Here is a 22,308-nt window from a genome sequence, read left to right on the forward strand (position 1 = left end):
TTAGGGACAATAGTTCCAAGGTATTTGAATTATGCCACATTTTCAGAAGTGTAGTTGTTCACAGTCAGTAGTGACGGATTAGTTGATTTACGGGCAATTTCTAAGAATTTTGTTTTGTCTTCATTTATGGTTAGGCCTAATTTTTCTGCCTTAGCAGTTTGCAGAATAGTTTAAATGATTCTGCACCATACTTTCTGAATCTACCAACTAAAGCAAAGTCGTCAGCAAATGCCAAAATGTCTATTGTCTTATGGTAAAAGATGCCTCTATTCGTAAGACCAGAAGCTCTGATAGCCTTCTTAAGGGCCAGGTTAAAAGTAAACAGGACAAAGAATCACCCTGCCATATACCTCTGTCAGTATAAAAAACTTCAGATAAATCATAACCATGTTTAATTCTATATTTTACCCTTTTAAACCCTTTGCGGCAACTGTCACGTATACGTGCCAGCAACAAACACACTTATCTACCGGCCGACACGCAGGCGTGCCAGAGCATTGTTGCGTTTTCTACCGACTGTCACGTATTTGTGCCAGTACCTTGGAACGTTTTTCAAACTATAATTTCTGCCACAAGATGGCACTGTATGCCCATATGGTTTCAGATATGTGTACATTAGACCTTCTACTCGAAATGAGAGAAGCATGACTCACATACACGTGTTTTTGATTATATAAACAAACGGGGAACTTAATGTTTCCGAATGGTGTGATTTATGACGTCTCTTTAAATCGCACTTTATTCGCACGTGGTAGTTGTTTATTTATTGTAAGTAGAAGTTTTATATGCGCTAAAGCGTTGAGTATTTCGGTTTACATTTCAGTTTTTAGAAAATAATTAGATCTTGTTAGACGTGAATTCTTTCTGTTTTTACCGTTTCAATGTCGAAGCGTCGAAAATGTTTAACAGAGCATGAAAAAGCAGAAATGATGCAAAATATTTCAGATATTGATTCTGAAATTCTGATATTCTGATATTGATTCTGAAAGATTAACTGAAAGACATTTTCCAAAACTTTGTTCAGAAGAGACTGATAAGAAAATGAGACAACGATGCTTCGTTTGTTCACATTCCCGGAAAAATCCTCCAAAACGGCAAATGAGTTATTACGAGTTCAAGGAATGTAACGTAGGACTGTGTGTAGATCCCTGTTTTAAAATTTTTCATACGAAAAGAGAATTTTAAGTAATATATTTAGTTTTCAGATGTATAATGTTAAAAGTCATAAAATGGTGAGTAATTAAAATAAAATGTGTAAAATATGCATTTAAACAAGAAATAAGGTAATTAAAGTATATGTATAAAAATATTTATAAAGCATAAGCCGTTTAAATACTCTATAGAGCATTATTAAACAATGCGTTGATACTTCGGAAAAAAGCCCCCGGCCCTGGAGAGACGCTCGTGGAAGACACTGCCGGCCTCCGCGATAAGCGCGCATTTTCGCTACCCGGCTCGAAGGGGTTAAATGTAGCTTTTGTTAGATTAGTTAACTTAGTTGGTATTTCAAATTCCACCATTGCCTCGTGTAGTTTCTGCCTATTAATGCTAATCTATTGTACTGTCTTGTTTTCTCCAAAATCTGCCTCAGGACATGAATTTGATCAGTAGTTGACCTTCCCGTGCAAAATCCACACTGATACCATCCAATGACGTTTTCAACATGTGGTAATAACTTCTTGTAAAGAACATTTGAGAAAATTTTAAATATAGTATTCAAGAGAGTAATTCTGTGATAGTTGCAACAGTTTTGTCAGTCACCTTTTTTAAAGATGGTACAGATAGGGACTTTTTATAATTAAAGCCTTAAAATGAAGGAAATGGTAAAATAAAAATTTTAGGACTATTGTGTGACCCCTTATTACTAAATACAGTATGACGTCCATTATCCTGAATGATCTATAATCTAGACTTCTAATGATAAATACACCCGAAGCATACTGGAATAATGTCCTATTTGAGTCTAGATTATAGATCAAAGCCACAAACTTTTTTTTTTTTTTTTTTTTTTTTTTTTTTTTTTTTTTTTATGCTTTACGCATGCGCGTTTAATGCACGCTTCCGATACGCTTGTGCGCATGCGTCGCTTCCGATAGTGAAGAAAGTGACAGAGAGGTTATTGAAAACGAAAAAATTTTGATTACCAAGTTAGTCTTTATTCTCGACCCAGTAATTACAGGGCTTGAACAGTGGAACTTTGTAACTGAACAAGAAATTATATCTGTTTATAGAATTGAAGAGAAAGTATTAGCACAAAAAAACAAAGCAACTTAAACAATTTACATTGAAAGACATGTTTAATAAAGTAAACAAATAAATATTGAGTTGTTTTTTAATACCTTTTAGATCAAGGATGTCAAACTCGAGGCCCACAACAAATATTTTTGCGGCCCGGCCAATATATCGGCAAATAATAATATATAATAATAAAATAACATATCGACGAAGAAAAAAATGAAATGTTTACTGCTAAGTAATTAACGATAATTTATTCAGTGTTGTTAGATTACTCACAGCAAGCTGACACACACACTACTTAAATTACAAATGCGTGTGAGTAGCTTGCGTTCAGCTACCTTCCGCTTTTGGGGAACACGTGCACTCAGAACTTGTACGCATCTCACGATAGCCGAATGTGGCCGAACTCATGGTCTCAGTTTTCCAATCATAGTTTTGTACGATATATTGGTGCATGCATGTGCATGCACTTTGCTTTATTATTAATTATTACTTAATTCATATTGTTACGGATTTCATAGTTATTTATTTAGTTAGTTTTTTTTTAAATTTAGAATTGTAATTAGATTTGCTTCATGTTGCCTTAGCAACGCAGACGATTTTTGAAAAGACAGCTGCGTTGGAAGGTTAAAAATAGAACAGCGCGTGCATTTAATACCTAATAAATAAATATTTCGTAATTGCTGTTGCCATCCACAAAAATCCAGATATTTATAGATGTTTCCAGTATATTCGAGAAATTAATTATAAAGCTTATAAAAGCCGAGAACAAACAACTCATCTCAGTAGTAGCTGTAGTTCTAGCGAACTGTTTGTTTACTTAATGCTGTGATTGATTTGTAGCGATTTCGCTGTGAGATAGAATTAGTTTCTCTGTTTTGAATTGATTTTTGCTAAATGTTTGACATTTTGTAATATTGTTAGAATATTTTTGAAGAAATATTTCAGCATTTTGATTTATCTCTTGTGGAAAGAATAAATTTTTGTTAACTTTTTAACGTTAACCGTGTTTATTCCAGCCCTTTGTATTCAGTATGTCTATATCAAAACCAAGTGGTAGTAAAATTAAACGAAAAATCACTGACGAACATAGAATATTCCAAGTAAAATGGGAATTAGAATATTTTTGCTGTGAAATAAAAGATAAAATAATCTGCTTGATATGGAATAATACTATTAATGTACCAAAGTTATATAATATTAAACGTCATTACGAACAACACAAATCGAAATATAACAATTACGAAGGATTAATGAGAGAAGAAAAGTTGAAAGAGCTCAAGTTAGGAGTGAAAAAGCAACAGTCCATGTTTAGTAAAGTATTGCAAGAAAGTGAAGCGGTGGTACATGCAAGCTACGTCTTGTCCGAGTTAATAGCTAAACATTCGAAGCCTTTTACTGACGGTGATTTCATCAAGGAATGCCTAATGAAAGTGGGAGAAATTGTTTGTCCTGGAAATGTGAAGGCTTTTCAATCAATTTCATTGTCTTGAAATACACTTGCGGAAAGAGTTACTGATTTAGCCGTGAATTTAAGTGATCAGATCAAAGCAAAATCATCTAGTTTCGAAAGTTTCTCCATTGCCTGTGACGAGAGCACGGACATTAGTGGCAAAGCTCAATTAGCAGTGTTTCTTCGTTCTTGTGATAAGAATTTTAACATTTTTGAGGAATTACTGGAACTAATACTGATGCCTGGTACTACCACAGGAGAAGATATATTTACTTGTGTTTTTAGACTTCTGCAGAAATACAATCTACCTTTGGCAAAATTAAATTCTGTAACTGCAGATGGTGCTCCATCAATGACCGGGAAAAACAAGGGATTCGTAGCATTACTAAGAAAAAAACTTAGTGAAATTCACGGTTCAAACATTCATCATATGCATTGTATTATACATCATAAAGTTCTATGCACGAAAGTAATAAATATGGAGAATGTTTTGTCATATATAAAAAAAAGTTATAAATTTTATAAGATCTCGAGGTTTAAATCAGCGTCAATTTACTGCTTTCTTAAGTGAGTTAGATAGTGAATATTCGGGTTTGTCCTACTATACCGAGGTACGTTGGTTATCTTGCTCCAAGATTCTCAAACAATTCTGGGATTTGAAAGAAGAAATAAGTCAGTTTTTAAAAATGAAAAATCAAGAATGTAAGTTTGTTTTACGATCCAATAGGGATACAAGATTTATCTTTCTTGGTTGATATAACCAAACAGTTAACCGATTTAAATTTATCGTTACAAGGAAAAGATCATATCATTATGAACGTCAACTAGTTCTTTGGGAAAAACATTTTAAAAATGAAGATTTGACACTTTCCCGACGTGCAGCATGAACAAATCAAGTTTAGATGATACTTGTTCGTATCAAAAATACGCAGAAAAAATTGCAAATTTAACAACTGAATTTGAAATGAGGTTTAATGATTTTAGTTCCCTTGAAGACTTTTTTTTTTTTTTTTTTTTTTTTTTTTTTTTGTTGTTGTTGTTGTTTGTTTGTTTGTTTGTTTTTTCAATTTTTCTCAATAAGTATCGACTCAGTACCCAGCCATATGCAAATGGAGGTGATCGAGATTCAATGTAACTCTAATTTGAAAGCAAAATTCATTGAAGTGGGCATGCAAATATTTACCAGCCAGGTTTGAAAATACTCGAAAATTCGCATATGAAATTATTTCCATGTTTGGTAGCACTTATCGGTGCGAGCAGTTATTTTCAGTTATGAAAGGTAATAAGTCTCCTATTAGAAACCGTATTAATGATGCTCACCTTGGGTCAGCATTGAAAGTTATCACTGCAAACAAAATTTCTCTCGAAATAGGAAAGATAATAGCAGAGAAGAGATGTCAAGTATCAGGACGTAAACATTAAATTTTTCTTGTTCTTTTCTATATAAATATATATATATGTTTATTATTGTATTATTCAAAATAAATCTACGTTTCTATGATTTTTTTTTTTTTTTTTTTTTTTTTTTTTTTTTTTTTCTGCCCGCCTAAAGTTAAACCTTGTTTGTTTGGCCCAAGTGTACCTATGTGTTTGACATCCCTGTTTTAGATCATAATTGCTCTTTATTTCATAAATTACGGTTTCATATTTTTAATTGTATAATTTCTGCATGCCATCTTACCAGATTTAAATTGATGATCTGTAATCCGGAAAAACCCCTAATCTGGAATGGCCGAAGTCCTGGCGAGTCCGGGTTATGGACTTTGTATTGTATATGTAATATTGTTTACTTATCTTTAAACTAAATTCATTTATGTTGTTGTTGTAGCAGTTTAAATGTAAGGTAGCTAATTTTGGGAAATTTTCCAAGAATCCCTATCCTACATAAATAATCGTTAAAATATTATTATAAACCCTGCTAAAAATGCCCTGTAGAAACCCATAAAATTTTTTTATGGGGAATTGGCCTACGGGTACCTGTACAGCTGTGCGGGTACCCGTAGGCCAAATCCCCGTAAAAACCCTTAGACAGAAACCCGTACGCCAAATCCCCGTAAAAACCCATAGAAAGAAACTGTTGTCTGTGCATTAGCACTGAAGGCGTAATGAGTACGTTTCCTCAAGCACAGAATTAAAGAATCATAAGTCAAAAGATGAACTACGAAATCTTTATTTTAATAAAATAGGATAATTCTGCTTAACTTAAGCATAACAAAAAGTAATAATCTTCACAGACATTAAAATTGAAGTATTCAAAAGAATAACTTACATAGAATCATCATCAGTACTAAATATCATCAGGCTTACCTATATAAGGCAATAAGAAAAATAAACAGGAATATACTTTGCCATCGTACCTGAAAGAGAAGAAAGTACTACTGGATTAGACCTTTGGTCAGGTACAAGTAGCTAGGGTGAAAATCAAATATACTGTATTGCACACGAGCTTTACTTTCTCTCGCCAATATATACCTTGGCGCACGTTCGTTTCGTATGCCTTTCGAGTTTCATTATGCAAAATACCTAAATTTATGCTAACATTGTCCCTGTTTTGCTAATGAAACTCATACCAATTGTAATTCATTCCTGCAAAACTGAAATTTAGCTTTAGGAATTGGTTTAGTCATAATATCAGCAACCATTTCCTCTGTTGAAAGATAAGCAAGTTTTACTATTTCTTTGTTATTCAAGTCGCGTGTATGATGAACTTTTGTATCAATATGTTTTGTGCGTGAACTGAATTTTTCAGATTCTACAAGTCTTATAGTAGACTGATTATCTTCAAATACCTTTATCGGTAGAGTTTGGGGTAGATTGAAATCTTCTGTTAATTTTAATAGCCATAATAGTTCTTGCGTAGCTTGCGATAGTGCAACATATTCAGCTTCTGCTGAGGATAAAGAAACACAAGTTTGTTTTCTTGAAAACCATGAAATACAGTTCCTTCCTAATAAAATAACACTTCCTGATGTAGATTTTCTATCTTCAATATCTTGTCCCCAATCAGCATCTGAATAAACTGTAATATTAGGTTCTTCACTCGACGAAATTTGTAAGGATAGATTCTTTGTCGTATTTAAGTATCTAATGATTCTTTTAACAGCATTCCAGTCCTTTTGACGTGGATTATTACACCTTCTGCTGAGTATGTGAGTTGAAGCTGTGATATCTGGTCTTGTGATAGACGATATATACAAAAGACTTCCAATAGCTTGGCGAAATTTATGATTTGAAGTTAGGAGATTTTCTTCCTTGTTTAGGTTATAATAATTCGTTTCCATTGATGTGCTAGCGTGTTTCGCTTCTTCAAGTTGAAATTGCTTGACAAGTTGATTTATTTTATTTTTCTGCGATAAGAGATAACTTCCATCTTCCTTGCGATTTATTTCCATGCCTAAGAAATATTTAGCTTCACCAAGATGCGTTATTTGGTAACGTTTCTTTAAATCATTAATTGTTTGAAGAATTAGTCCTTCTTCTGTAGAACTTATTAGGATGTCATCAACGTACACTATTAAATTAATTCTTTTATCACGAACCACTTTTGTGAAAAGACACGGATCTGCTTTGCTTTGACTGAACCCCAGATTCTTCAGTGTATTTTCAATTTCTGCATTCCAGCACCTAGCTGCTTGTTTGAGACCATAAATCGACTTCTGTAATTTACAAACTTTATGTCTTTCTTCCGGAACCACGAATCCTTCTGGTTGTTCCATATATATTTCTTCATTTAAGTTTCCGTACAAAAAAGCTGTTTTAACATCTAGTTGATGTACCTTGGCATTATTATACGCTGCCCATGCTAAGAAAACTCTTATCGTAGTGTGTTTCACTACTGGTGAAAAAGTTTCATCATAATCACTGCCGTATTTTTGAGTAAATCCTTTGGCTACTAAGCATGCTTTGTATTTTATATTTTTACCAGTTTCATCATATTTTGTCTTAAACACCCATTTGCTGCCTACTGCATGTTTTCCTGGTGGTAATTCTGTAAGTTTATAGGTTTCATTTTCTTTTAGAGAATGTATTTCTTCTTGCATAGCCTTGATCCAAGCTTCTTGTTCACGTTTTGGTAAGTTTAGAATTTCTTCAAAGCTTTCTGGATCTTTTTTTTTAGGTAAGATTGATTCTTCGTCTTCTGCTTTATAAGAGAATCTTTCCGGTGGGACCCCTTTGGTTGATCTGCTAGAAACCCTTCTTTCTACATTTTCTTCACATTTAATTAACTCTTCGGAACTTTTTGAATCTTCTGTAAAATCATCGCCAAGAGATGTTTCTTCGTTATTTTCTTCATCTTCCTGTGAGTTATTGAAGTGAATTAATTCTAAATCTTCAGCATTATTTTCTGCAAGTTTGTCAGGTAAAGACGCATTTTCTGAAAATTTAACAGTTCTACTTACTATTATATTACTTCCACCTACATAAATCCTGTATCCCTTACTTCGTAAATCGTATCCTACGAATATTCCTTCTTCAGCTCTGTTGTCGAATTTACGCTGTTTTTGTTTGTTCACGTAATAAAAAGCTTTACAGCCAAATACTCGTAAGTGACTTAAGTTTGGTGTTCTACCATTCCACAATTCATATGGTGTTCTATCTGTGGCTTTAGTTGGTAACCTATTTTGAAGATATGCAGCAGTAGCTGCTGCTTCAGCCCAGAATCCTTTCGGTAATTTAGAGTTTATTAGCATAGCTTTTGTCATTTCTATTAAAGAGCGATTTTTCCTTTCTGCGACGCCGTTCTGTGCCGGACAATAAGGAACCGAAGTTTGGTGAAAAATGCCGAGTTTCTTTAAATAATTTTCAGTACTTTCGTTACAGTATTCTGTACCGTTGTCGGATCTGAGAACCTTTATTTTCTTTCTAAATTTATTTGTTGTCGATGCAACATACTGTTTAAGTTTGTCGAATACTTCATCTTTTGAAGTAATAAAATAAATTTGAGTATAACGCGAATAGTCATCAATGAAAGTTACGAAATATCTTTTCCCTCCTAAGCTGTTGACTTCAATCGGCCCACACACATCTGTGTGCACTAAATCCAGTGGATTTTTAGATCTAAAACTAGTTTTGGGATAAGGTGTTTCAGTTAGTTTCGCTTTTACAGAAGTAGAACATTCCACACTATGAGTGCATTTGCCAAGTTTAATGCCGTATGCCAAATCATTTTTCTCAAGTGTTTTTATGGCATCTATATTTCTGTGGCCTAATCTTTGATGCCATTTTAGTATACAGTTCGTATTTGAACATGAAACATTATTAGCTAAGTATGCTTTCTCATCAATTGGGTTTACGATCAATTTATATAAACCTTGCTGAGCGTTGCCGTCGGCTACGAGTATATTGTTACGCTTTATGTAACACTTATTACTATCAAATGTAACAATGCAACCTTTATTGGTAACAGATTGAACAGAAAGTAAATTACTATCTAAACCTGGTACATACAATACATTTTCCAATTTTATTTGTGTAATGTGACCCTTTAAGTTTTGGACTTTAAAATAACCTTCACCAATACCATAAGAATTTAATTTAGCACCATTGGCTACAGTTACTATTTGTTTATTAGAGTCATTTAACTGAGAGAAAAATTTCTTATTACTCATCATATGAGTTGAGGCTCCCGAGTCGATAACCCATTCTTGCGTTTGCGTGTTTTCATGTTTATTTTCCACTTTTAGAACTTGATTAAACTGAATCTGTGTATTTTCAGTTTCAATACTTTTAAGATACTTATTTTCTTTAAGTTTTGTTATGTTTTCTACACTTTGCATATTTGCTATTTGGCATGCATTACTTTTATAATTTTGAGAATAATTTCTTACTTTACTATTATTTACATCTGTTTTCGGGGAAGTTCTAGCGTTGTGTTTTAAATGAAAACAGTCATTTATCATATGGTTATTTCTCTTACAATAAGTACAAAATTGTGTAACATACTTTGGTTTATTTTCGCTTTTACTTTTTAAAGCAACTGAATCGTACTTTTGAACTTTCTTAGTTTCCACACGTCTACAATACTCATCTATTAGTTTGTTTTTAACATATTCTAGCGACAATTCAGCTTCCGATTTACTTTCTATTGCAGTTATTAAGGAGTTGTATGAATTTGGTAAAGAACATAATAATATTGCGATTAAGTTATTTTCTTTAATTTCTTCACCTATACTACGCAGCTTTTCAGCCAATTCTAGTACTCCTTTGATATGTTCCTGCATTTTAGAACTTTCATTATATCTAATGGAATATAGTTTTCTAAGAAGAAATAACTTATTTGTTAAATTTACACGTTCATGGACACATTTTAACTTCTGCCAAACTTCTTTTGCAGATTTACTATGTAAAACATGGATAATTTGCGAATCCGAAATGTTTAAACATATTAAAGCTTTAGCTTTACGATCATTCTTTAACCAAATATCAGTATCAGTTTCCGGTTTTTCTTCGAATACAACATCATCTAAACGTTCTTTTATTAGAAGTTGTTTTATTTTAAATTTCCACACCGAATAATTTTCATCTGTTAATTTTTCTATACAGATTGATTCTTTTAGAATAGACATTATTATTTGTTACAATTATTCTTAGAAACTTCGTAACTAGTTTTTTTTTTTTTTTTTTTTTTTTTTTTTTTTTTTTTTTTTTTTTTTTTTTCCAACAAAGAATTTTAACACTTTATGCCCCTGGAATCTTACAACATTACAAAATTTCAATTTCTCAGTCTCATAATCTTTTGTTGTCTGTGCATTAGCACTGAAGGCGTAATGAGTACGTTTCCTCAAGCACAGAATTAAAGAATCATAAGTCAAAAGATTAACTACGAAATCTTTATTTTAATAAAATAGGATAATTCTGCTTAACTTAAGCATAACAAAAAGTAATAATCTTCACAGACATTAAAATTGAAGTATTCAAAAGAATAACTTACATAGAATCATCATCAGTACTAAATATCATCAGGCTTACCTATATAAGGCAATAAGAAAAATAAACAAGAATATACTTTGCCATCGTACCTGAAAGAGAAGAAAGTACTACTGGATTAGACCTTTGGTCAGGTACAAGTAGCTAGGGTGAAAATCAAATATACTGCATTGCACATGAGCTTTACTTTCTCTCGCCAATATATACCTTGGCGCACGTTCGTTTCGTATGCCTTTCGAGTTTCACTATGCAAAATACCTAAATTTATGCTAACAGAAACCCGTACGGTTGTATGAGTACCCATAGGCCAAATCCCCATAAAAAGAAACCCGTACGAGTACCCGTAGGCCAAATACCCGTAAAAACCCATAAAAAGAAACTTGTACGAGGCCAAATACCAGTAAAAACCCATAAAAAGAAATCTGCGTGGCTGTACGGGTACCTGTAGGCCAAATACCTGTAGACAGAAACCTCTACAATTGTACGGATACGAGTAGGCCAAATCTCTGTAGAAACCTGTAGAACTGTAGGCACTATAAACAAAATCCCAGTAAAAACCCATAGCCAAAAATCAGAACTTTATATGCATATCCATTGGCCAAATTTCCACGGGTATTCATATACAGAATCCCTATAAAAAACAATACACAAAAATAGAACTGTAAATCAAATTTCCATAAAAACATAAACCAGCAGAAGTACATAATTAGCACTGAAATGTACAGAACTAAATGGCTGAGAAAGCATGTAAAGTAATTTTAAATAAAATTCAATGCAAATAAAAATTTTTAAATATCTAGAAGCCTACGAGCCCCTGTCCTTAATGCACGTCAATATCTATAAACATATTATAAAATATTTGTATAAATTCTCTTTACAAAATTTTAAACTACCTTTATATAATTTTGAAAATAAAATGAAGAGAAAGATAATAACCGAAGTCACGATTCACAACCATCGAATGATATATGTACATATATATATATATGTAAGAAAAATAAGGAATAAGCAAAAGATTAAATTAGCAGCATAAAATTAATTTTCCTTCTCTATTCTAAAAACAGTAATCTTTCTGCACTGCATCACTTCGAGATTAATTCATGTCATATGACTCTTACATAATTTGATGTTGTAAAAGGAACTAAAACTCAAACAGCCAATAGTAATTTTATAGCAGTATTAACTATCAAATACGAGTAAAAATGCATCGAGAACCAAAATTAACTTTGTCTGAATTAAGATTTCACCCTTAACATAACGTATTTGCTTTTTACGCTTTGGCATGGCTGGATTGCAGTCTGTCTGCTCCTTGTTTCTTACTACACATTTATCAAAAATTTTAATTCTTGGAATAGGCATAAATAATATGCCAACTTGTTTGTGGTTGCAACATATTTGCTGAAAGAAAAGTTGAATTAAATCTACCTCGACTGCCAAATTTCTTATTCATTGTGGATTGGAGTTTCAACATTTCTAAGCCGTCAAAATTCTTGCTGTTCATTACGGATTCAGCTGCTTGTATTCGACTACAGAATCTATTACATATATATATATACATATCATTTCATTTGATGGTTGCGAATCATTACTTTGACTGTGTATATATTATTGATTTCATTATAAATATATACATATTGTATCTCACTGCATATATTTGTATTTCAGTTCTTTAATTGGGAAATTAAACAATTGTATTTAATCACATCAGCTTGTTTAACAATTTGATACCTAATGAGAAATGTATTGCCAAAGGATGGTACTTTCTAGCATCTGCTTAAATTTTAAGTTACCTACAATGCACTAAACCAAATTAAAAAACAAAATTAAAAGAAACCCAAATTTTCAGGAAAAGAAACATTATTAACAAGCAAGCAAAAAGAATACGGGACTTGCAAATTAGAAACTTAACATAGAGTTCAAATTTAGCATACTTGCTATCCCCTTAAGGCTCGCTTACCACTGATAGTAACACCCTGCAGTTTATTATGACACGCATACACATAGATGTTTTGCTTGGAAGAAAGGATGAATCCTAGAATATAATGTAGTGAAGAAATAATAATGGCTAATCTTTGGAATATGGTAACAGGTAGTTTGGCGACATTTTGGTAAGGCGATAAAGGTTACTAGCTAGGACTTTAGCAGTGTACATGGATAAAGTCAAGAGTGTGCGCAATGCCATTTTTGTGCAATTCTGGGATGTTTTTTTAAGTGAAAATAGGTTGACGTGTACATGGATGATACCGTGTATGTGCAATTCTTAAAAACGCTGCAAGGAGTTTGCGATTCTGCGCTGTCTCCGAATTTCGCACCTAATCTTCGTCATGATTAAGCATTTTTGTTCCATAAAAGTTCTAGTATAAGAGTAATTTGGCTAGCAGATTGTTGGAAAAAATGTTGAGTTAAAAAAAAAAAAAAAAAAAAAATGCCTTTACTTTGTAAAAACAAAATGGCGTCCAAAACAAAACTAGCAGGTTGCTGAAGCAGGGTTGGTCACCAAAAAATCGCCAAGTTACCATAATCCAAAGATTAACCATAATAATATACAAACACTGTGTCGACCCCTTATTACAATACTTTGAATGTTACCTGTATCTCTCAAAAGATAAATGAAACATGAAGATAACATATAATAAACTTAATAATACCCAAAATACAATAAATTATATTGTAACAAAACGAATTTAAAAAATTTACAAGTCTCAACAAATACCAATTCTCAACGCACAGTTCGGGAATTAAGGAAATATCTCATAGCGTATAATGTTTTATTCCGTATCTCACTTTTAGTGCTATATAATCTTCCACAGATTTTATATAAATAAAATCTATAATATAATGGGTATTTATACTATATGTAGTTCTTGATGTAAAAAAGATCAACTTTCGTACTGTAAAAATTCCATCTATGTGAATAAGTATGAATATACTCATATACACATAATTATACTAAATAACTAATTTAATGAAACTAAATTCCTATAGAAAAATGGGGAAAGTGTAGAATCGCCCACTGCTTGGCGTGTTTTTAAAAATTGCACATACTTGGTATCCATGTATACATCGATGTATTTTCACTTAAAAAAACATTCCAGAATTGCACAAAAATGTCATTGCGCACTCCTTTGACTTTATCCAGGTACACATCGACCTATTTTCACTTAAAAAGTCAAAAGAAAATTGACAAAAATCCAGGCGATTATGCACTTTACCCGAAAAAATATATAAAAATACCATTTACCTATATATATTAATAATTTATTATTACACAAGGTTTTTCATATATCATCTCAAAGGAACATAAATTTAATTAAAGCGATGCATTATTGGAATAAATTTAGTCAGTGTTTTAGGTGTAAGTTATTTAGATTTCTGCTGTAGAAAGAATACTTTAGAAAATGTATAGAAATATTATTTTGAACCATAAAAATTCTAAAGAGTAAAATTTAAAGTACTGAAAAGGTAGCTAATGTTTTTGACAGTAGATTATATAATGTAAAAATACCTCATGCTGAGCATTTTCTGAAATTACAATGCCAAATGAAATTTATATAGTGCAGTATTTAGCAATAACTTTTTGTAAACAAATGTAGCTATATTCGCTTAATTGTAATGACAGCAATTTTAACTGCATTTGTATAAGGCTGTACAGAAGATTTATTTATATGGGTTTTCATCCGCAGAGAGCAACCGGATTCTCTGTGGAAGGGCTTCCGAAAATAATGTTTAAATATTACTCTAACTATACTTGAAAGCAATGCTATAACAGTGCCCTTATAAGACTCATGATTCGAAAAGCTTTGGTTTTAATTGTCTCATAAAAACTTTCAATTACCTCTGCAAAATTCATACCCACGTAAAAATTACTACACCGAAGTCATTTGATTATACAGCAAAACGTTCCTAAAACAATCAATTCCACAATTCAAGATAATAGCAGTTTCCTGTAGCCTGACAAAACTATGAGTGATTTTTTAAGTCCTGTTATTTAATTATTGTCCTGACAAATGTGCCATTACCAGAGGTGGTCATTTAAGAAAATAACCACTATATGAGGTTTCAACTTAATGTAATTTTTTTCAAATAAATAATTCACTTTTTATACTCCCAAAACTAGCACATTTAATATTACATAAATCTTATTCACAAATCTATTTCTATTTCAAAAGCAATTTATGAAAAACACATTTGAAATTTTCTTCATCAAACAAATAATAATGAAAATTAAAGTATGCATAAAAATGATTATATGTGTTTTAACAAAATAGCACAAAATATTTAATGTAAAAATGTGGTTCTAGTCTCATACTTGTAAAGAAAAAACAATGTAAGCTACTATGATCATCTAAATTTTCACATAATTTTAGTAGTGAAAAAAAGATTCCTTAAGCTTGTATGTCTTGTCTACCCCATTCAATAAGTAATAAACACATTAAATATTTCAATGTTTATTTCATTAATAAAACTTACCTTTTTTGCTCGCGAAATATAATTAGTACATTTTTTAAAATGTAAAAAAGTATTCTTTTTGCTTGGCCACATCACATTAGTCGAAAAATTGAAAATTGAATCATGCAAGATCATTTTTAAGTAAGGTATGCTCAAATTTATTAGTACATAATATTCAAATGATAAAGCATCTACATGAACAAGCTTTAAAAAAGTATTTCTAAACTGTAATCAAAAAAATAAATTTTCCAAAATACAATTTCAGTAGAATGCAAAAACTATATTTCTGCATCTGATCACTGAACCAAATTATCAAGTCTGAAATTATCACTTTTCAGTCTTTAAGCATATTGTTTTTCAGGATAAAAGTAAAGATGGAAAATCAATTTCACGCTCAGAAACTCCATTTCACAACTAGTCAGTTATCGGCAACGTTCTCTCAAACATTAGACACGATTACACGTGCATGGCTTTAGTGGTATATTCATAGTCAGTGCTGGTATTTTATTATTTATTATTAATTTCTAAATAGTAAAACATAGTAAAATTTGTAATACAGTAAAGCATAGTAAATAATATATTGCATTACTACAACCACGAAGAAAATAACACCACCATCGCACAACAATAACTAGGGCGGCGTCATATTGCTTGTTTGGGAAACTTCTGAGAGTGGGGGAGGGGGGGAATTTTTTTCGTCACGTCAGCGTTAACATAGAGAAAACTTTTGCGATTGTAAATGAACTTGTTCGCGTTAAAGAGATGTTGGTTGATACCGGTGTTTATTTGTAATATCAGAAATGTAAGTGCTTATGTGTGTGTATTCAGAGAACCAACTCGTAGCAAAAACCACCTCCCTAAGATGACCGCCTCTGAAAGAGACCAGTATTTCTGAAAACATAAGTATACTTTGGCATTGAATATTCCCTCTGTAAGGCAACCATTCACAAAGAAAATTCTGCTAGTGTGGCTGGTTGCCTTAGAGAGATTCATTCCGTAGATGCAATCTCCCTAAGACGACCACCTCTAAAAGATAACCGTATCTCTGAGAATGTGAGTATATATTGGTATTGAGCATCACCTCTCTAAGGCGACCACTTTCAAAGATGAATATTTATTTGCGGCTGGTCGCCTTAGAGAGACCTCGTTGTGTGTGGTGTATATGATTACTGTTGTTGTTTCCGTAAAACAATTTTTAAATCAAATAAATGAGCATATTTAGTAAAAACCCTCTCTAAAACGACCACCTGCGTTTCCAGGTTACTCTGATGGTCTTAAAGAGATCATATTTTCATTCTGTTAATTTTATTGTTTACAAGAAGTCTGTTAACGTCAGATAAAAAAATAGCATAAACCCATATAAACCAACAGAAGATTTATTATTATATTGATACCAGTAAAAGTCAATATAAACCTATACAAACCAGTACAAAGTTCTGCCATTGAAATGTTGGTTGTATGGGTGTCAAGTGATTTCAGTAAGAAAAACCCACAGAGATCAATAGAAACCAGTAAAAGTCAGTAGAGACCATCAAAAATTCTATAGGTACCAGTAGAAAGTTTTACTGGTTTCTATGGGTCATTTTGAAACCAGTAAGAAAAACCCACAGACCAACAGAAACCGGTAAAAGTCAATAAAAACCCATAAAATGTTATGGGTACCCATAAAAAGTTTTACTGGTTTCTATGGGGCATTTTTAGCTGGGAATATCCTAAAATTGTTCAAATGGTATGTTCTAATGTTTTTCCTTCCTTCTAACCTTGGATATATTTTTGAGAAATATAAGTATTTATTATTTTGTTGTAAGTTGTTTTAAATCAGTTGAATAAATTTTATCTTTTTCACATTTTTAACAGGAGGACTGTGTCGATAATTATGACAATAATATTGAAAACTGTGGGCTAGAGAATTGTTCTGGTAATTATGGATATTCAGGTTTGGTTATTTTAAATTACTTTTATTAGCTATATTGTATATTTACTGCAGAAGTATTATATCCTCCCCTTTTTTATAATTTTATTGCTTAAAGATTGGGAAGAAAAAGATTGCATAGTGTATACAATTTCAGATGGGGGGGTTGAAGTTTATGGGTTAAAAAGTGTGGTTGATTTAATACACCAGGATCAGCAAACAGTTTGTGCAAAGGGTTAGACCATGAAATTTTAGACTCAGTGAGCCAGTAGCAAACTTGAAGATATTACACTTAGCAATCAAAAAATGTTTTTTTATTATGAATTTATATTTTTATGTAATATTTATACATATTTTGCTGACTTATTAAAAAAGAGATCAAATCTTTTGATTTATTAATAAACATATTAAATTTAGTACTATTGAAATGAATGTAATTGTTTTTTCTGAGATAATATTTCATCAAACTGGAGCTTGATGTTACTACTTCCTATCACTAAAATTGCTAGTAAATAGTCATTTGTTAATAATGATCCTATTGGGATTTTACATATTTTATTTTCGAAAGTGTTTTTTCACTTTGATAATAAGTACTTCCAAATGCAGATATAAATCACTATGCATATGATTTTAATTGACTGAATTAGGTTTCATCCATTTCTTTAAGCATTTTGCTGATAAATCACTTCTGAAAATAGTGGAAGCTCCTCATTTGTACAATCAATTGTATTTTGAAATTTGGAAATGTCTCTTACACTTGCTTCAAGATCTAAAAAATGCTGTTGAAACTGTAGCTTAAGGTCGGAAAATGTATCCACTACAGATTTTTGTAGGGAAAAAATGGGAACTTCACTAGTATACATTTTTTTTTTTACAGTCTGGAAAATAGTTAAACTTGTTTAACCTGATTTTTGTTCCAAACCATGTAAGCACTATGACTTAATTATACAATACATTTTGCATATAAATATTGTTTTTCCTTGTAATTTTAAGTTCATTAATTTATTTGCAATATGTGTAGTGAATACTCAACCATACATTGCTTATTTAACGGTGGTTGTAAGCAGTTTTTTCATTTAGAAAATTTTCCATTAGTTCTCTGCAACTTTTCCATTGTTGAGTCATCATTCTGCTGTATGGAAGGGCAAATTAACAGGATATTTGGCTTTGATCTCCAGTAAAAATTCCCAAAACTAGCGATATTGAACTCGATGGAAGCAAGAAAAGTTACTGCTGTTACAGTCGATTCAATAATGCATGACAGAGGTTTTTTCCACAAAGAGATCTGCAGTGCAATTTAAATTCTATGAAACTGAAAATATATCTTATAAATTTATTATAAAACATTGTAAAAATTTATGAGTTCTACTTTTAAAGCTTTTACATTTAAATTGTTGATCAAGTGTCCTGTTGCTTTTGATAACTTTTCTCTCTTAATCTTAAAAAGTTTTTCGAATGCCATAGGGTTAATTATTGCATACGAAAAACTTTCTTATTTTAGCATCAGTAACGGCATCTTAGAAGGATGCCAGAATATTTTCCAAGTTATTCCTTTGTTTACCATTGTTTAACACTGAAAGTCTGCAAAACTGCATTTATTGACTTCTCCTTTTGATTGACAACCATATTTAGGTATTCAGCATTGAAGCCTTCCTAAGGCTATTGTTAATGCAAAAATACCTGAATTTCTGAATTGTGTTCTGTGGAACATAATGGAATGGGGAAATATTTATGTGAAATTCTGATTAGCAGAAATAAAATTACTACGTCTTTTTAGAAATTTAGTCCAAAATTAACAGGTAAGCTGCTTTACTTTTTTTTTTTTTTTTTTTTTTTTTTTTTTTTTAGGAAAGAAGGGAAAAGATTAAACCGTTAATGCTACTATTTTTTGTTAAATGTTTAAGTTCATATAAAATTCTTACTTGGGAAATCAATTTCATTCAAAAATCAAAACTTCTAATTACATTTAAATTAAGATCAATAAGCTACATTTTCTTAAATTTTGCAACAAAGCATGACTGTTGATAAAATGCTAAATGATAAAAAAGTTTAGTTATGTAATGAAAATGTCAGATAAATTCAACAAGAATATATATGTTAGTTTAAATGACTGTAAAATTTTCTTTTTATTCTTCATTGATAATTTTACAGTAAGTTCGTTTGCAGAATAGTTCTGGAAGTAATTAAATGAAAACGAAAGGATTTCTGTATCCAAGAAAGCAAATTAACTCGATTTGAGATATTTCTGTACCTATCCGAATACATTTTGGAACACAAATTAACTTTCTTCTCCGCTTTACTACAAAGTGCTATTTTTATTTAGTATCATAGTTTAGAATAAATATAACAAGTGAAAGTGGGCAGATTAGGTGTTAAAAGGAGCAGTCTTTGAAAGCAGAAAAAGGGTACTAGTAACCTAGCAGGGAATGAATCATGGCCATCAGGAACCTATGGGCCTCAAGATTTTTTTTTTTTTTTTTTTTTTTTTTTTCAGTCCCCCATTACAGTGTGTTATGGATTTTTTTTATCACCAATACATTTCTTTGCTTATATAGATACATTTAGTTTTACTAACATTTGAAGTTTCAAATTCCTAAATTTTGTGGTTTCAAGATCTTTTTGTCAGTATATCAGAACTGACGATTATAAGTACATTTTATATAGCATTTTAATATGTAAAAAATGAAACTCAACTAATATCAAAGTAAGTTTATGTTAAATTTAGATATTTTAGATCACTTTTATCTTTTTTGTGGATTTGTTTCCCGTTTTACTGTGCAAAGAACATTTTATGTCAACCAGAAAAGTAGGGTACATTTTATGTGTTCTATATATTCAGTTTGCCCCAAAGCAGTTAATCATTTTAAAGTTCAGTTTTATAAAAAAAAAAAAGTAAGAATGCATTTTCAACAAGGTTTTTTTTTCCCTAAGATATTATACAAAGTGATCCAGGCACTTGAGCCAAATACCCTTGCTGTGCAATTTTACTGTTAATTACTTTTTTAAATGATTAATCATACAGCTTTTATTGCGGATGATGTGATAGGTGTTAAAATTTGACTGCACAGTTTCCTTTATTAAACTGAAATTTGATATTATATATGTGTGGAAAATATTTAATTATGATATAATAAGATTTTGAGGTCCATTAATTGTTCTCATCTCATCCTGTTCTTAATTATTTAAAACTGTACAATAGCTAGTCCAAATTTTTATGATGTAAAACGTTGAATTTATTTTGTAAATTGAGATGCTGTAAAACGTTGAATTTATTTTGATTTCTGACTTGCTTTATTAGAATATTTAATATGGTATAAAATTAATTTTAGAATAGTTTTATCATTTTGGAGGTAAATTTTAAATAAATGCATATAATATTTATCATTTTGGAGGCAAATTTTAAATAAATGCATTTTAAATAAAATGTATATAATTAATAATAGATTTAAGAAATGCCTGTCAAAATTAACTTTTTCCCCAAAAAATCTTCTTTTTCAGATTTTGATTTTGTGAAAGATGAAGAGGAAGAAGAAGACGATCCTGATATTTCTGCTGATCCTGTATACAGTTTAAACTTCAAAGCTTATTTAACTGATTATTTACAGCAATTAATGCGGCTATCTTGTTATAACAGTTTCTTAGAACATTTAAATGCTCAAGAAAGAAGTATTCTAAGTAATCTCGGATTAGTAATGTAGATGTAAATACATGAAAGGTCTGTGATTTTGTCCATAATCATTTAAATCTGTATGTTTTTTCATTTGTATGAACAATTATATATAGCTATATTTTTACAGTGTATTGCAACTTGTCTTGCCATTTATGAAAATTCATAAGAAAAGATTTTGTATATTGACCATATCTCAAAGACTATATCTTTCCTGATATTAGCATTTAAGTGTACAATATGAAACTATGCAGAAAATTGCAATAATATATAATTTTTATTAATGAAATACATCCTGCTGTTTATACTCTTTGAAATATAGAATAGATGTACAAAATTATATTTTGGTGCACATTGTTTAATATGTAAATGAAATAAATTAACATTTTAAGAGCTTGTGTAACTAGTTTGATTTGTATTATCTGTTTGCAGGTATTTTTGTCATTTGTCTTGCACACATAATTACAGTAACTACATTTAAGCTGACTGGAGTAACTGCTTGCATTTTTCTAATGCGTTTAAAATACATCTTTCCTAGATTCATCATCAGCATTGCCTTTGACAGCCCCTTGTGAGCCCTGGTCTTCTTAAGAAGCTTCTCCCATTTTACCCTTCTTCTAGCAACTGACCTCCAGTTCTTAATTTCTAGAATGGCAAAATCCTCATCCAAGCAGACCCTTCATCTTTTATTAGGTCTTCCTCTTGATCTTTGACAAACAGGAGTTGTATTAAAGACTTTAAGGACCATTCTGTCTGCATTCATTCTCAGGAGGTGACCTGCCCATCTCATTCTACATAATTGTATGGATTTAATAATATCCTCATCCTTTATAAATTTTGTAAAGTTTCTTTACAGAATATATTATTCTCAATAGCACCAAAAATAGTTCTTAGAATCTTCCTTTTAAAGATCACTAAGCCTGTTTCTTCCCTCAGAGTTGACATCTCTGGAGCATAGGTTAAGACTGATTTTATTAATACCTTGTAAAATAGAATTTTTGTCCTTCTCTTAATTAGATGGGATTTCAGAAGAGGTCTTAAACCAAAGAAGCAACGATGCGCATGTAATAACCTTTTTCTGATTTCAGAATTAATGTAATTTTGATAGTTAATTTCAAAACCCAAGTAAATGAAATTTTTCATGGATTCAAATTTATGTGGGCTGGCCTTAAATATTTTAGGAGGATTTTCCTTTTTACCATAGTACATGTAGTGAGTTTTTTTCCACATTTACTGTGAGCTTCATTTTCCTGACTGAATTCTGTAGTACCAAAAATGTCTCTTTTCAGCACAGCTGTAGATCTTGCAGTTATATCTACACCATCAGCATAGCCCAGAATATGAACTGATTTATTAAATATAGTACTCTTGTATTAATACTAGCATCTGTTATAATTTTCTGCAGAGCTAAATTAAAGCAGAGGCACGCCAGTGCATTCCCCTGCCTAACTTCCCTAGATTACAATGTTGTAATACTGATAAGTGGCTTTAAAGTGAAATACATTTATTGTTTGTAATGAATAGTTAAAATGAATAGTAATGAATAACTAAAATTTATTTTATTGTGAGACATTGGACAGACAATTATTCTGTACCTATGCATAAGGTATTAGAAACAATTTTTATTAATTATAATAATAATGCTAATCTCTATGAAAATTA

The 22,308-nt window shown here is 31.1% G+C and overlaps 1 protein-coding gene across 3 annotated transcripts in view; it reads left to right on the forward strand.

Annotated features, from left to right (window-relative positions):
- Ipo9 (Importin 9) overlaps nt 1-21,044 on the forward strand; it is a 210,007-nt gene extending 188,963 nt beyond the window's left edge. For 2 of the 3 annotated variants that reach the window (XM_085819244.1, XM_085819246.1), the window contains exons 24-25: nt 16,925-17,003; nt 20,478-21,044. In XM_085819244.1, the coding sequence (XP_085675370.1) occupies nt 16,925-17,003; nt 20,478-20,677 (279 nt within the window). In that variant the 3' untranslated portion in view covers nt 20,678-21,044. The remainder of the gene's footprint in view (nt 1-16,924; nt 17,004-20,477) is intronic. The other variant, XM_085819245.1, reaches the window with a different exon arrangement.
- The last annotated feature ends 1,264 nt before the right edge of the window (nt 21,045-22,308 follow it).

The sequence above is a fragment of the Stegodyphus dumicola genome, chromosome 6 (genome assembly GCF_044657685.1).
Source record: "Stegodyphus dumicola isolate Sdum_Otavi_A_Nest chromosome 6, ASM4465768v1".
Taxonomy (NCBI): Eukaryota; Metazoa; Arthropoda; class Arachnida; order Araneae; family Eresidae; genus Stegodyphus; species Stegodyphus dumicola.